Raw genomic sequence first — 15758 nt, 5'->3', positions numbered from 1 at the left:
GACTTCCAGAAGCTCATTGGGCTGCCCGTAGTCATGGTCACCAAACACAACTGGGTCATCACATCTTTCCTGGGTCAATAAGCTAAGGGAGTGAAAATGATGACTAACTCTAACTGTGGTCCACAGAAAATTAGTAGCAGTTAAACATAAGTAAAACAAAAGTGGACTAGGCCTTTTAATTTAAATTACTCCTAGTCTTTGCAGCATGTGACACAGCCATAAAAACCCAAAGATCACTTCATGTCTCCAAAAGAAGAACGTGGTCATTTTACTTGGCAAAGATCTTGAGCTTTTAATCAACTACCATCAGTTTCTAAAAAGTGAGAGATGAAACAGATGAGTTTTAATAGTTCTTTCTGTTTGGATTCTGAGAGTGCAAAGACTGGTTTTGCAAAAGGCAGAAACATGCATCTTTTTCAGATATGCATCCACATTACACACAATATGTCTTCTCTCCATGGGCTACAACTTGAGAGGATTACTAAACTTTCAGAGCAAAATTATTTGCTACCAGTTAACTACAACCTTACAAATCAAGCAGATGACATGTAGCAACATAACAGTTTTCAGAAGACAGAATGCTCATGATATGTATGTTTTATGGGAAAATGGATGTCTCCCTGCTAAAAATATAGAGTCCCAAGATGAGAGCTACAACATTAGTCAGCCCCTAAGAAACCCTGTACTAATACATTTGCGCTATAACATGTAAGTTAATGCTTTGTGGGCCTTAATCTGATATGCTATTAAATTTAGCAATCTAAATTTTGCAAAGATTTCATCTAGCAGTGGGGGTGGGCAGACCAGGTGAGAGAGAGTAATCATTTCCCATACCCATCTTGAATAATATCATGAAACTAATACAATTATGTAAAGTTTAAAAATAAAATAAAATTAAAAAAAAAAAAAAGAAAAACTAGGCAGATGCCTACAAACATTCACCTCTCAGCTTATTCTTTCATTGAAGCATTTCTATTTTTAATAGTCATCATGCACTTTAGCAAAAGTCAACTTTACAAAGTTATACGTTTTTTCAAAATCTGGGAACAGTTGGGAAAATAGGGAAATCCTATTGCACAAAAATTAATTTTGCAATGCAAAAAAAAATTTTGGGGGGATAATTCAAGCCTTTATGTTTATTTCAGTAAAGCCAAATCCAGCAAACTATTTTCAGCCAGGATTAGTCAGAACTAAAAGGTTGGACTGTTTTCCTTCAGAGACTGAATGTCTCTCTTGCCTGCAACAGGCCAGTGTGTTCCAAACAGAGTAAATGGAATTGCCTTCAATTGCTTGTCTCTTTCTGGCATTTTTAATGCAGAACCTTACTGACAGAGTAAGGTTTTGTTGGCTGGAATGCAATTATTCTTTTCAGTCATATAACCTGGCATTCTTACAATATATCAGCTTCAAGTTTTCCTTAAGAAAAATCATAACATGGGGCATAATGTAACGACAAGAAATGCAATTTCATTCCTCCAGAAATTCTTAAAACCTTTTCAAAAGTACCTACTGGATGGTGAAAAAATTGCTTCTAATACTTGCCTTACAACTACCACCTGTTTGGTTTGTTTTTACATGAATCCGACAACTTGGCCAATCTATAATCAAACATTAACATGGCAAATATGGGCCATATTCTTTATTATCAAGACATACTACAAAAAGAAGGGACTCTGGCTGTGGCGCCACCATCTAAATAAGTTCCTTTTCAAAATCATATATATATATATATATATATATTTCACACATTAAGTGACCTGCAACATATTCAATATCCAGGAAATACCTACAATTCTCAGATTTTTAACTCTAAAAGAAATATTCTTGTCCATCTGGACTAACATAAAACACATGCTCTTCTTTTTCCAAGAGTTAAGCGAGCTGTCTGAGATTGTGCAAAGCCACCCTGTGATCCCAAGTGTGATGTCCGGCTTGTAAACCCAGAGGGTTTCTGTTAGGTGTGAAATGATTGTGCAACCATTTAAGAGTTATATTATTCAAAAATAGTAAATTTTGCAAAGAGAGATAGTTCCAGGATTGATGATGTGAAAGGGGGAGATGGGGAGAAAGACACCATGCCAACTTCTTTCAACACCAAAGGCACAGTCCCCTCTGGGTTCTTTGTCTTTATACATTTTCACCCAATTTCCTCTCCTTAAAGTTCAGGGAGATCCAGTCAGATTCTGCTCCTGTGGTATCCCTGAGTGTTTTAATGCTGGCTATAAATCATTAACTAGTCTCACAGCCTTGGAGTGTGCAGTGTGCAGGCCCGTGGGTGTATGCAGCAACATTTTTACTAGCCAAGTTGCTAAGTGTGAGTTCCTTTCCAAATATCAGAACCATCACTCTAACCCTAATACTCACCCAGTTATTGCAGGGAAGGGGAAGTCACTGAATATTTACTTTGGAAAAGAGCTAAAGCTTGCTGGTGGTGTGGTGTGTGTTTCTCTGCCCTGCACATTTCAGCAACTTTAACCTGGTGCCTGATGGGAATCAATTTTCTAAGATTTTGGACAGTGTGGCAGATGAACCTCCCCTGATCATATACATTTGCAGAAGAGAATCTAAAGTGGAGAGATACCCCAGCCATTAATAATTAAAGAAACTTTCCCCTTCCTCAGGCTGAAGAGGAGTCAAATCTCATGGATACCTAGACCTCCAGCACCCAAACTCCATAAAAGAAAACACTCCCCAACTTGTGGCAGAGTTTGGAAAACCACATACACCTTCAATGGCTCCAGGGGGCTTTAGCAGACTCACCGAACACTTGTTGGGCTTTTCCCCCGAGTGAACTCTCATGTGGATCAACAGTTTATAGCGGGCATTAAATGGCTTGTACCTTCGAGGACAACCGGCCCAGAAGCAAGTGAAGTCTTCCCCTTTGCGCTGGTCTATATGAACCTTCTCGATGTGCCGCACAAGTTCCTCCTGCTGGTCATATAAGGCACTGCAGTCGATCCAGCGACAGCAGTGCTTGCCCCCAACGTCATCCATCTCCCCATCCTCCTCCAGGGTGGCCTGAGGCAGGGCCAGCGGCTGGGCCTGGTGGACCAGCTCTGGGTGCTGCAGATGCGGGTGGGCATGGTAGGGTGGCGGGGGGCCTTGGGGCTGGGGCGGTGGTGGCAGAGGAGGCAGAGAGGGTGCGGGGGGCAGGTCCAGGACGCCGCCAGGGAAGTCATCCAGGCGCTCCGTCTTCAGCAGGCCGGCCGTGTGGCCGGCAGGGTCCGGCAGGCCGTGCTGCACCACCATGTTGTTGACCAGGCCGGGTTGGAGGCCGCCGTGCTCCAGCTGCTGCATGCGCTCATACTCCAGTGCACCGTCCTCATCATAGGCCGGGAGAGCCAGGCCGCCGCTGGCCACTCGCACACCCTTCTGGCTGCTTGGCATTGAGCACGGCTGGGGAATACAGCTGCCTCGCACTCCCAGGAAATGCCCGTAGACCTCAGGCTGTGGAGACATGTTGGCGGGGGAAGCCCTCGAACCGTTGATGTAGGCGACCAAGGACGTGGGCGAGGTGCGGATGATGGTATTGAAGTCTATCCCGATGCCATCGGACAACGGGGACAAGGACAGTGCTCTCTTCTTGGAGCGGGCCGAGTGGGACCTGGCTGAAGAGTGTCGGGGACTGGGGTAAGGAGAGTGGCTATTTTCCATACCGAAAAGGTAGGGTGGCAATGAGTTAGAGACACTGTTGCTGGACATGGCTGTCCCAGGAGGAAGGCTAATTAGGTCCCCTAGATCAGTGCCATTCTGAGAGTTGTGGTTCGAGGAGAGCGAAGGGAGAGCCCTATAGCCGTGCGACCACTCTTGTTTCACGTTCAAGGTCGACTGACTTTCTGTCAGACTCAAATTTGAGGAGGCCAAAGACTCTCGTGAAATAAGGGACCTGGAACAGCAGCCGGAAGAGGGGGGGAAAAAAAGACAAACATTTTAGCAGGATATGGATTGCTTAAGACTAAAAGAATATTGCATTGACAATCTGTTAAGTACTTCCCCTAATTGCATTCTCAGCTAAACACACATTCTTTGGCTAAGATAAAGCCCAAGACTTTTAGTTCCAGGTACATAACATTTTACCAAGATGAAAAACAAAGGCTAATGCTTATTGGAATAATAAAACAAAGATCTATTGTTATAAATAATCTAACACTTCAATGATAATAAATAGTCCTTGCTATATTTTTATATATCTTTTTTACTACAGAGAAAAATTAGAGACCTAGGAATAATTATTGAAAACCAAATAAACAAGTATTTACTAAGTACCTACTATGTGCAACACACTACAAATAGGCATTGTTAGGAATACAAGTCTAAACAGAGTCCCAGCCTTTGAATGAAATCTATTTGGTAAGGTAAAACATAAACCAATGCTTAATCTGGGGGGGAAAAAAAAGTAAATCAAGGTCAAAGGGTCATCCAGAGGATTTAATGATAATTTCACAAATTTGTTCTACTGATATCAAGGAATTTTACATATTTCTATAAAAGACAGCAATTCACACTATAAGTAGTCAGTAGTCAGTCACAACATCAAATTAACCCAGAAATAAAAATTATATATAAAATACAGCTGTAATATATAAAGGAGTGACAACCTGAAGTCAAGTCATATTTGGAATTCTGCATGTGGGTCATGCAAGGTTTTAATTACACCTGCAGTTTTGGATCTTTCCATGAGCTGCTGTCCTCAAATCAGAGCAGATTTGCACTGAGAACAAAGCTTCTGCTTTAATTACTGTAGCAACAATTCTCCTCCTGTCCTTCTTACCCTTTACAAAACATGCCTCACATGTCACAACATTTATCTGAATATCAAAATGCTTTGTGTTGTAGTCTAGCCACTTTAAAATTCATTTTGCTTTAACCATGATATCATCACTTTAAAACTCACTGAAGGGAAAAGCTATGCCTTTTGGATGGAAACATTGTCCCAAAGAGGCTAGACACAATTTACCATACTCCCAACTCAGAATAGTATATATTAAAAAGCCAGCTTTTTAATATGTGCTTTTATTGGCTTTTTACAGAGTCTTTTTTCTGACAAAAAAATTTTAAATATTGTATAGAATGTCTGTCTTTCCCAGGATGAGCCCACTTCCTACTTCCAGCTGTTATAAAGCAACCTGTTGCAAAAGAACTGAGGGAAAATAGAAGTATTCTCATCCCATCTGTTCCTCTTACTTCTTTTCACAAAATGGAAGCCAGGAACACTGTTTCCTACAAGCATGAGAGATTAGCAAGAAAACATCTCGACTCTGAAATGCACATTATTAGGTGAGAGATAACACCATTGTCAATCTGGTGTTTTCATCCAGTGATGAAAATGAAGTAATGTTTACCATTGACAAACAGCAAGAATTTAAGTCCAGTTGCCCTAACACAGATTTTCTTTTCTCTGTCCAGATCCTTATATTTGGGCTGAAGTCCTTTGCAAGTCCCAAAGTAGTTTCTGAACCATCTGCTTTTTAATTCCCCATGAATGCTTTCAATTATTTTCCCAGCACACCCACAGCATGTAGCTTTCCCTGCAGATAACTCCTGGTGATAGGATGTCAAGGGCCTTTTAGTCCCTTCCCCAGGGAGATTCAGGAATTGCTTTCAGACCCAAGTCAAATCAGTAGTCATGTCATATATAAGGCAAAGACAACTGACTTTGCTTTACACCGAGGTTGAGGTGGTTTATATAACATTCTTAAATGGTGCATTTGCCTGGTCACTGTCATACCAGAGCATTTCAGATTTGTAAGCAGTGAATTTGTTGTTCAGTCACTCAGTGTCCGACTCTTTGTAACCCCATGGGCTGCAGCATGCAGGGCTTCCCTGTCCCTTACTATCTCCCAGAGTTGGCTCAAATTCATGTCCATTGAGTGGGTGATGCTATCTAACCATCTCATCCTCTGTCACCCCCTTTTCCTATTGCCTTCAATCTTTCCTAGCACAGGGTCTTTTCCAGTGAATCAGATTTTTGCATCAGGTGGCCAAAGTACTGGAGCTTCAGCTTCAGCATCAGTCCTTCCAATGAATATTCAGGGTTGATTTCCTTTAGGATTGACTGGTTTGAGAGATCAAGAAAGGAGATCAAACCAGTCAAGCAGTGAATAGCAGGTAGGAAGTATTTTACACACCTGTATATGTTTTGCATTTGAAATTATACTATTTGGTTTGAGGGCTGCCTATAGTAAGACATGTTCATTTGTTCCATTGTTAAGAGCTGTTCCTTATTTTTCTTAAAATACACCTAAATATGACTTGATTTAAATTTGAGCATAATTCCATGCAGGCACATTCCTTAACTCCTTAGATATCTCAGTGTTCTAAGACAGTTATCAAAATTTTTTCAGAAAGCAATTCTATGTCCTATTCACTAAGGCAATAATATGAATGGAGAGCTCTCTTCTTGAACACTTAATAAGAACAAAACTTCCAACAAATGGCCTTTGCCTAGCAGCCCACCTCTCTTCTGAGCGATTACCCAGATCTTTTAATATTTCAAAGTTCTAATCCATGAAACCTGCCCCAAACATAGTAGCTCTCAGTAAAAGCTCTCTTTCCAGAAAAATTATATTCTGTCTATATTGAACCTTAAACATAGCTAACTTCAGGCATCTGTGGGTGTTGTCTTCCTCAATAAAATTCAAAGACCTCCAATAAAAGGTATTATTTTTATCTCTGCCAGTACCCACCAGAGTGTTAGATGAAGTTTGCCCCCCCAAAAAAGTGTTGATTAAGGTGAGTAAATTAATATAATGATGGCCATTTTTAACTTACAAAGTATTTTCCCTATATATTATTCCACTTAATACAGCCTGTGAAGTAAGCAAATTGGAATTTTAAAATAACCTCTGTTTTACAAAGAATAAAACCAAGATTCTGTGAAATTCCTCCCAATGATTGCAAAAAAAAAAGGGGGGGGCCAAGAATCCTTAAATAAGTACAAATAAAGCAGCAGATTTGATAAGCAGTCACTTAGTTGGATCAGATATATCCTCTATTGTTTTCCCCACATCATGCCCAACACATGGTCCGTAATGCTCATCTTGATTAAAAGATCTGTTATAAGAGACTTAAAGTCACACAAGCTATAAATGGAACCCACATTTTCTCTTTTCTTTCTGAAACAATATGTTGAATGATTGAGAAAGATTCCAAAAACTTCTTTTCTATAATCCCTGCTGCTACCCACACCAGGCCTACGGGAAAGAAAGTGAAAAAGAGCTGGGGTTCTATCACCATACTGAGAGAAATCTCCATTTCTGGATGTTCATCTAATCCTAAGCATATTATTTCCTGGGACGAGTTAATTTAAAGCTATATGTGAAAGAAATATAACTCAAACAAAATGAAAGCAATATGAAAAACTTAAGAAATCATCAGTGAAATACGTTAGGGAAGCTGGTGAAGCAAGAGCTCAATAACTGTACTGGGGCCATAAGAGGTGTGATGACCAAGCCAAATGGCTCAAAAGAAATACTTATTAACAAGGAATTCCTCAAAAAGGGGTGCAAGAAAATGACTATATAGCTACATGTATACATATATATACATATATATGTCATGAAAAAGAGATGTGCAACGAAAGAGTTACAAAATTGATCCAATAAAGTATTACTTATAATACTGAAATAAATGGAAACAAATGCCCAGTTATAAAAGACTGATAAAAATTAGAGCTTTATTTATATACTTCTTAATAAAATGGAATCTTGGGCAGGAAGAAGTCATTATATGATGATAAAGATTTTTTTTAACCACAAAAGATTATGACAAAGGAAATTGGTTATATTAACTGAAAAAAATAAATATAATACTATGTAGGTCACTATGATGTATATGTTTGCCTACTGGTGGCTCAACAGAATCCGCCTGCAATGCAGGAGCTGCAGGTTCCATCTCTGGGTCAGGAAGATCCCCTGGAGAAAGAAATGGCAACCCGCTCCAGTATTCTTGTCTGGAAAATCCCATGGACAGAGGAGCCTGGTGGGCTACAGTCCATGGGGTCGAAAAAGAGTTGGACACGACTTAGTGACTAAACAACAAGAAGAAGGATATATGTCAAAATTTCACCCACGGTTGCCTGTGAGTGATGGGATTCAGGATGACTATCATATACTGTCTGGTGCTTGTCCACAGTTTTCCACATCTTCTACAATTAGTAAGAATTACATAGATAATCAGGAAAAACAGTAATAAACTTTACAGTTTTTTATAGGACAACCATCACTCAGATTGAACAGTTTAAACTTCCACCCAGCCTCACCATCCCAACTCCTCCTTCTCGCCTCCCCCCCACCCCCGACCCTCGGGCATGCTCCCAATAAGTAAAACACAAAGCTGATTCTCTCTCCATCCTATCTTTATCTCTAGATAGCAAAGTGCCTTCAGGTTGAACTGTTGCCTCCTATCCTCTATCTCTTCTTATGGAATACACAAACCAGTTTAAGTATCACAAACAAATGCAACCTTTCCAAACTGCTAAAAGTGAATTTGATATTTTACCAAGCTCCTTCCCAACTCCTGTTTCTTTGCTCATCCTGCAAAAAAATTATTTCCATAGAAGGACTCACAGAATACATAGTTAAAACATATGTTAATGCATCTCTAAGATGTTGTCTTTTAAGTATAAAAATTTAGGCTAAGGAATCAAATATGCTAGAGAACACTGAGATAATGACCCTTCCCTGCTCGACCCATGAAAGGGACTGCACTAGATACATGCATGGTTGGAGCAGCCTGTGCCCTGCCTACCTTTAGTTTCTCCATTAATTATGACTCTCTGCCTTCAAGGCATGGGCTGGACTTGCCACAGACAGGAAGCTGAAGACTTCCCAATGACACCTACCCCATGAGTACAGTTAATTTTACATGCAATACTCAGCAAGTCTGAAGAGTCCCTCAAGGCATAATCATCAACAGGAAAATGACAGAAGCAGCTTTCCATCACACACACAAAAATCTCAGGTGAAAAAAACACATTCCCATCTCATTAAAAAAATTGGCATAAAAAAATCATCCAGGAACTGTGATTTCAGAGTCTTGAATAGCAGCTAGGACAGTGCAGAGACACAAGAGGGAGAAAGATAAGAGGAAAAGAAGGAGGAAGGGGAGGAAGAAGAGGAAGAAATAGAACCCAGAACTGCAAGGCATCTCAGCAGATTCCAGTCCCCAAAGAAGGGTACAGAGGTCCACAGAACAGAGGTCCAATTCCTTTGCAAAATCACAGCTACAGCAGATCCAGGACGCAGGCAAAAACTTTGGGTTGTATTTCTCCAAGAAGACTACTTGTAAAAGATGAAATAATTCATTTCAAACATAGAAATAGACCTTACACATTGCAGAGTATTTTGGTTTTATGTAGCCTGTAATATCAACCTTGAGAGCTATAAAAATCTGTCTGAGATAATTTCCCTATTTAATTATCTCCCATGAGATAGATATATGGCATTTATTGAATCTACTTATTTCAGCACCTAATCAGGCATTGTGTTGAAATGTTATGTAACTCACACATGAGAGTATGTCTTCCCAGATACATCATAAAGTCTGAAAAGTCACAATTTCTATCTTTAACTTTTCAACTATCTCCCTAAACTTCAACTATTGTATTATGCAGAACATAGATATTTACAATACTTGGTTAGACAAGTGAATGGGTGGATGGACAGACAAAACAGACTGTAAAGCAACCTTAGGATACTGCAACATGAACACTGAAAAACGAGCAGCTAAGACAGATGTACATGGAACATCTTATCTTTCCAGGCCATGATATGACCTTTACCAGGAATCAAAATATTAATATACTGGTATTTATTTAGTCACTGGGGGCTTCTCAGGTAGTGCCAGTGGTAAGGAACCCACCTGCTAATGCAGGAAACATAAGAGATGCAGGTTCAATCCCTGGGTGGGGAAGATCCCCTGGAGGAGGGCATGGCAACCCACTCCAGTATTCTTGCCTGGAGAATCCATGGACAGAGGAGCCTGGCGGGCTACAGTCCATAGGGTCGCAAAGAGTAGGACATGACTGAAGCGACTTAACATGCACACATTTAGTCACTGAGGCCCCAAAATCTCAAAGTTGGCATTAATTTCACTCACACGTTATGACAGAAAGTACTAAATCATTCTTCCCAGTTAAGATGGTATTATGGCACACACAGTTTTTATACATCTTCCCCTACAAAGCTCAAAGTAAAAGAGCTGCTTGAGTGAGTGAGAGAGAGAGAATGAGTGTGTCTGTATGTGTGTTGTGTGGGCATGTGTTCAGGAAGAAAAGGGAAAACACTCATGGGTGTGATTATAACATAAGAAGGGGGAAAAAAAAGTAATTTGAGACCTGGTATCTGAAGGAGGTATATTCAGGTTGGCTGCATTCATTGCCCTCTGTAAGCTAGGACTGATCTGGTTGCATGCTGTAGAGACCTGGCTTGCTGGAGGTGAAATGGGTCCCAGTCGCTGAACCATCATGGGACTGCTGGTGACCACTAGATTGTTGCAGCTGCCTTTTCCAATGGACTTGCACTGAGGCCCAAAGCCAAGAGCCCCTAAAAACAAATGAATCAGGTTAGCTTCCATGTCCCTTACATCAGAAATCAGTAAATACACATATGTGCACACTTATATCAGGACTCATCTTTAAAGACAGTCCTTAGATCATCTTTTTTTTTTTCAGTATTAGTGAAACCAAAAAGCTTTCTGTAATTCCAATGAAAACTCCATAATGCTACAATAGAAACCCTTCTATAATCATCACTCATACAAAATATGCTTACATTTTGCCCCTTCTACATTCAAGTGTCCAGTTATATTAAGAATCATATTTTATCATCTCTTTACCTAAAGGGTTAAGGTGGTAAGTAGGTGGGATTACTTATATCAAACCATGTATTTTCCAAAATAGTTAATATCTTAAATCGCCCAGCAAGGAAAGTTGATACTACTGACAAAAACTTGTTTAACTGGTTCACTTCATTCAAGTCTGGCCTTCCAAAAAGCCTCTTTAAAAGGATATAGTCTGGCTGTGTCTCTCCAATCTTTATTTTTCCTCTTCACCCTGATATATTGCCATTGGATGTATACCCAATTTTTTAAAAAATCAGGATGAGACAGCCTTAAAACATCATTTTAAAAGTAGTATGTTAACCAAATTTGACATAGATTTTTTCATTTCATTAGCAACAATCTTTGAATGTAGTAAAAATTTGGTACATAACCAGAAGGGAAAGAAAAAAAAAAAGAAAGAAACCCTCAAGAATCTGTGCCGTTACGGAAAAGTGAAAAGCAAAGAGCAGAAAGGTAAACACTGCCATGACTCATTTAAAAAAAATAATAATAGTCATTGAATCATTCTAGACATTCTTTTTACATGGATATACTTTTTCAAACATTTTTTGCAAACTACTTAGTCAAGTCTCAGTTCCCATTTCTGGTAAATGAAAAGAAATATGATCCTAGGTTTTCTGGCAAATTAGGCTCTAAAGTTTTCTCACCAAATTCCTCATCTTTCTCATTGATATATTTGGGATCAAAGTAATAGAAAAGCATCACAGTAACCTTCCTTACTTAGCTTTAGGGAATATAATATTTTATTTTGTCTTTTTAAAAATTAATAGCAAAAAAAAAAAAAGACTTTTCCATCTTTTGTAACATTCTCTTCCAAGAGCCCACAAAACTAAGGATAAACAAGACCTTAGCATAATCACCAACACTCTCATCAATGAACTCACATCTCCAAAGAGCTAGGACAGTCACAGCATCTTTAGTAAGCAGGAAGCCTTCTCCAGTCCAGGCCTCTGGGAAGCTAAAATCCAAGTGGTAACTGACTTGCCCAAGGTCACACAGGGATTTACTGACAGAGCAGAAACAAATTCCATGAGAGTGCATTTTCAAGGCACCTGTGTGTTTAAGTTTAGGTGCTGGATGCTTCATTCCTCCCTTGGATACTTTCCAAGATCCTACAGAAACGTCTCCTAATTTTTTCCAGATACACAAATCAGAACCTACCCCTCTCCCTGCTGCTTATATCTGACGCATCCTCTTGTGCCTTGAAACATCAGTCATAGATAGTCTCTCTATTTTCATGGTTCATATAACACTGTACCATCAGGGTTTCATCTTGATACCAAGAGAGTGGGTACATTTTTGTGCAATGATCATAAGCTTAATATCTTTTTAAATTCCAACAAGCTACATGCAATTTGATTTTCAAACTCCCTTTTTACCTTGGAAAAAGGCAATGTCCAGTATATAAGACACTTGAATTCCATCCCCAGGTTCCATCCCTACCAGTCACTGCTACTAAAAGCAATATTAGATGTCAGGTGTTCTGTCCAATTCAGTGTCATGTATTTAAGGAACTCACTCATTTCATGCCTGTTTCCTTCACAATAAAAAGGTATTAATATCTACCTCTAAAACAAAGACATATTAGCAGCTGGGACAGCATACCCAAGAAATGCTATTTGGTGCCAAAGCATATTAATACATCATTTCATCAAATCTTAGATGCCATATAAGTCATACCATTATTTCATATATTAGTAAAAACATCAAACTGGTACATGGTGTTTCTATTTCACAGATATTCTGATGTGAAAATAATGCACACCTTAGAATAGATAAATACCAATAAGATTGCTGAAAAAATTATTTTAACCCTTCTCTTGCTCACACTTTTCTCTCTGCTAGGTACAGCCTTACCCTAACTTGTCTACCTAGTGATCAGCCTCTCTCTTCAAGGATCATCTTCCCTATGACTCCCTTCACACACTACCAGCTGGGCAAATCTAATCAATTCTTCTTTTCGTTCCCCCACAGTCTTTTAGAACAAATTTGCCTCAGCACCTTCAGGGAACTGAAATGTTTACATGACTGTCATCCATTTATACTTGATTGCTTTTTAGAGACAAAGCTCTTGCTTGAGACATCACTGCTTCTTCAGCACCTAGCCTAAGGCCTGTACAGTACACAATCAAGTCTGTCAGTGAAGCTAAGAAAGAATGAAAATAAAAGATTTTAATATATGATATTAAATACTGAGACATTATTTACACTAAAGTCCTCCTGGTCTTCTTGTTTAAAACCATGCCATTTTTCAAAAACAGACTCCAACTAAGTCAGTCCTTTGCTATTTCTCCACAGTGTGCCTAATGAGAGGTATGGATGGAAAATGAAGCTGTGGGAGTAGTAATTATAAATCCATCTTCCTAGGCTAGAATTTGACACTGGTCAAGGCTGCCCTGGTAACCCTATACCCTGGATTCTGACATTCATAGTACTTTTTCTCTGACTGTAATAAAGAAACATTAGTCCTCCCCTCCCCAGTGTCTCCATCATTTTCACAATAACACCTCCTACTCCTGAATTCACTAGTCAACTTGAGCTGTATCTAACCATAGAGGAGTGACAACTTCTGACAGGTATTACATTCAGTGTCCATGAAGCTAAATTTCTTAGAAACATATTATATTTGTGGAGCAGCTTTAAGAATGTTCTGGAAAATGGCATCATCACTCTCACACGTGGAGACAAGTAATACTTTGACCAAGAACCACTGTGCTCAATGCAAGCATCTAACTTCAATTTTTTTCATAATTCTGGACAGAATGAATACCTCCAAGTTGCTCACAATTGTCTAGTGTATTGTAGTTTGGGCTCTGGAGACAGCCTGCTTGGGAACCCAAAACCCAGGATGGTTGTGTGACTTGGACAAATTACTTAAATATTTGTGTTTATCTCTATGTCTATGTCTTCTCATTTGTAAAATGGAAATAGAACACTACTTCATAAGGTTGTTGTGCATCTAGTATTAATTATACACACAAAGGACTCCACACATTGCCTAGCACATAGTAGGTACTGAATTGATGTTGGTTGTGATTTTTGTTGCAGCTGTTGTTATTGTTCATGCCTGTCATCACTTTTTTCCCTGCATTCTTTCTTGAAGTAGGAAGAAAACAGTTCTTTATAATTCCCTGCATAAAACAAGATACAAGTAAATGATACTATTTAATTCTTTACCCGTTTCCAATGTTCTTTCTGCTTTAAGCCTGGAGCCAATTTTTTTTAAAACCAGGTGTCATCACAGATAGAAGAAAAGTTTTCAACTGGCCAAGTCTGAACGTTCCTTGGCTTGTCATTCCCTGAAAACAAACCATAGAACTTTTCTGACTACCAGATGTGCCAACTACTTGTGTGCTGGTTTTCATTTTTAAATACTGCTTATTTTTAGAGATTGTACAATGTTTTTTAAAAGTGTGTTTACTGCTCAAATAAGGATTAGAGTGGATGGCATTCTAAGTACCACATACATCCTAGCCAAAATCGCTGCATGTTGGTGGGAAGTACAAATGTTTTGCATTTCCTGAACTGAGAGGTCATCTTAGCAAGGCCGTGTTTTTAATTAACATCTTCATTAGTTAAAAGAGTTCTCTTGAAGTCAAATAGCTGACTATGTTGCAATTACCCCTGCTGAGGCTGCATCTTTCAGAATGATCTATGTTTATTCACTGGTTCCTCTAAAAATGACACAGATATTGGGGGAACATAAATGACACATATATATGAGAGGTAGTAAGGAAAAGTAATCAGTTCTTTTTGTGGTTTTTATTGTTCATTCAACTGACCAATCAAATGCAAACCATGAGCTGGGCAGTCCCTGGAGACAATGGTGAGCAAGACAGACAAGAGTCCCATCAAGAGTCCCATCAAGAATCCAAGAGCGGCCAATGAAGAGGAACACCAAAACAGCCATTCTATAAAAGAGAGCCCTGCTCCCAGGTTGGGTCATATGAAATGTCTTTCTTTACAGGTCAAACATGATCAAATAAGAGCAATTTCTATATGGTTCAACCCAACACATATGCAGAGTGTTTTGGAAACAGAAATAAAGCATACCAAGATTTCAGTCTGTCTCACCCATCCACTGGCTGTGTGACACTGAGCAAGGTACTTAAAAGTCTCTGTGCTTCAGTGTCCTGTAAGGTCCCGAGGAAAGTAATAGTAGTAATAGTAATAGCCCTAATACACAGGGCTCTGTGAGGATCGAAAGGGTTAGTATATATTATCATAATTTTACCATCTTTAAGGATCAGGGCTTTCTTCCCAATCTTTCATTATAAAACATTTCAAATCTACAGAATAGCTCTAAGAACAGTGCATGAATCCTCTATCTAATTTATCAGTTGATAAATTCCATCTGTGGATCTATCTAACCATCGTCCATCTCTCGCTATATATAAGCCTATTATTGTTTTATTATGCCCTTCACCCCAAAATATGTAACCATAACACAATCATCAAATTAAGACATTTAGCAATGATATAGTACTAGTATTTAATGCACCATTTATATTCAAATATTACTAATTATCCAATAATAACCTTTAGAGAAATTGTTTTCCAATCCAGGATCATGAATTTCAAAGAAATATTTTGCAGAAGTGGATCTTCAAGAAAGGAATGGCAAATCAGTAGACACTAGGGAGCTGTAGGTTGTTAGAAAAGTAGAAAATCGGAGAAAGAAAAGAGGAGAGAGGGAACAGCAAACAGCACAATAACTAAAAGCATGGATCCCTACGCTAGCTCCACCACTGATGGCCGTGTGACCTTGGGCAACTTACTCAAGCTTTCTTTGCCTCGGTGTTCTGAGCTCTAAACGGAGTTAATACTACTATTACTTACCCCAAGGAGTTGTTTTGAGGATTAAATGATCTAATATATGTAATATATATAGGGCCTGGGACTTATGCATTATAAAT

At 39.1% G+C, this 15758-nt stretch overlaps 1 protein-coding gene across 6 annotated transcripts in view; it reads right to left on the bottom strand.

Annotated features, from left to right (window-relative positions):
- GLIS3 (GLIS family zinc finger 3) overlaps positions 1 to 15758 on the bottom strand; it is a 683233-nt gene that overhangs the window by 317610 nt on the left and 349865 nt on the right. For 4 of the 6 annotated variants that reach the window (XM_006068184.4, XM_006068187.4, XM_006068185.4 and 1 more), the window contains 2 exons: positions 10337 to 10544; positions 2761 to 3886 (listed from right to left, as the gene is read on the bottom strand). In XM_006068184.4, the coding sequence (XP_006068246.1) occupies positions 2761 to 3886; positions 10337 to 10544 (1334 nt within the window). The remainder of the gene's footprint in view (positions 1 to 2760; positions 3887 to 10336; positions 10545 to 15758) is intronic. The other 2 variants (XM_006068189.4, XM_025279094.3) reach the window with 1 other exon arrangement.

The sequence above is a fragment of the Bubalus bubalis genome, chromosome 3, assembly GCF_019923935.1.
Source record: "Bubalus bubalis isolate 160015118507 breed Murrah chromosome 3, NDDB_SH_1, whole genome shotgun sequence".
In the NCBI taxonomy this organism is placed as follows: Eukaryota; Metazoa; Chordata; class Mammalia; order Artiodactyla; family Bovidae; genus Bubalus; species Bubalus bubalis.
Note: the sequence above shows the minus strand (reverse complement) of the source record. Positions and strands in the feature narration are given on the sequence as shown.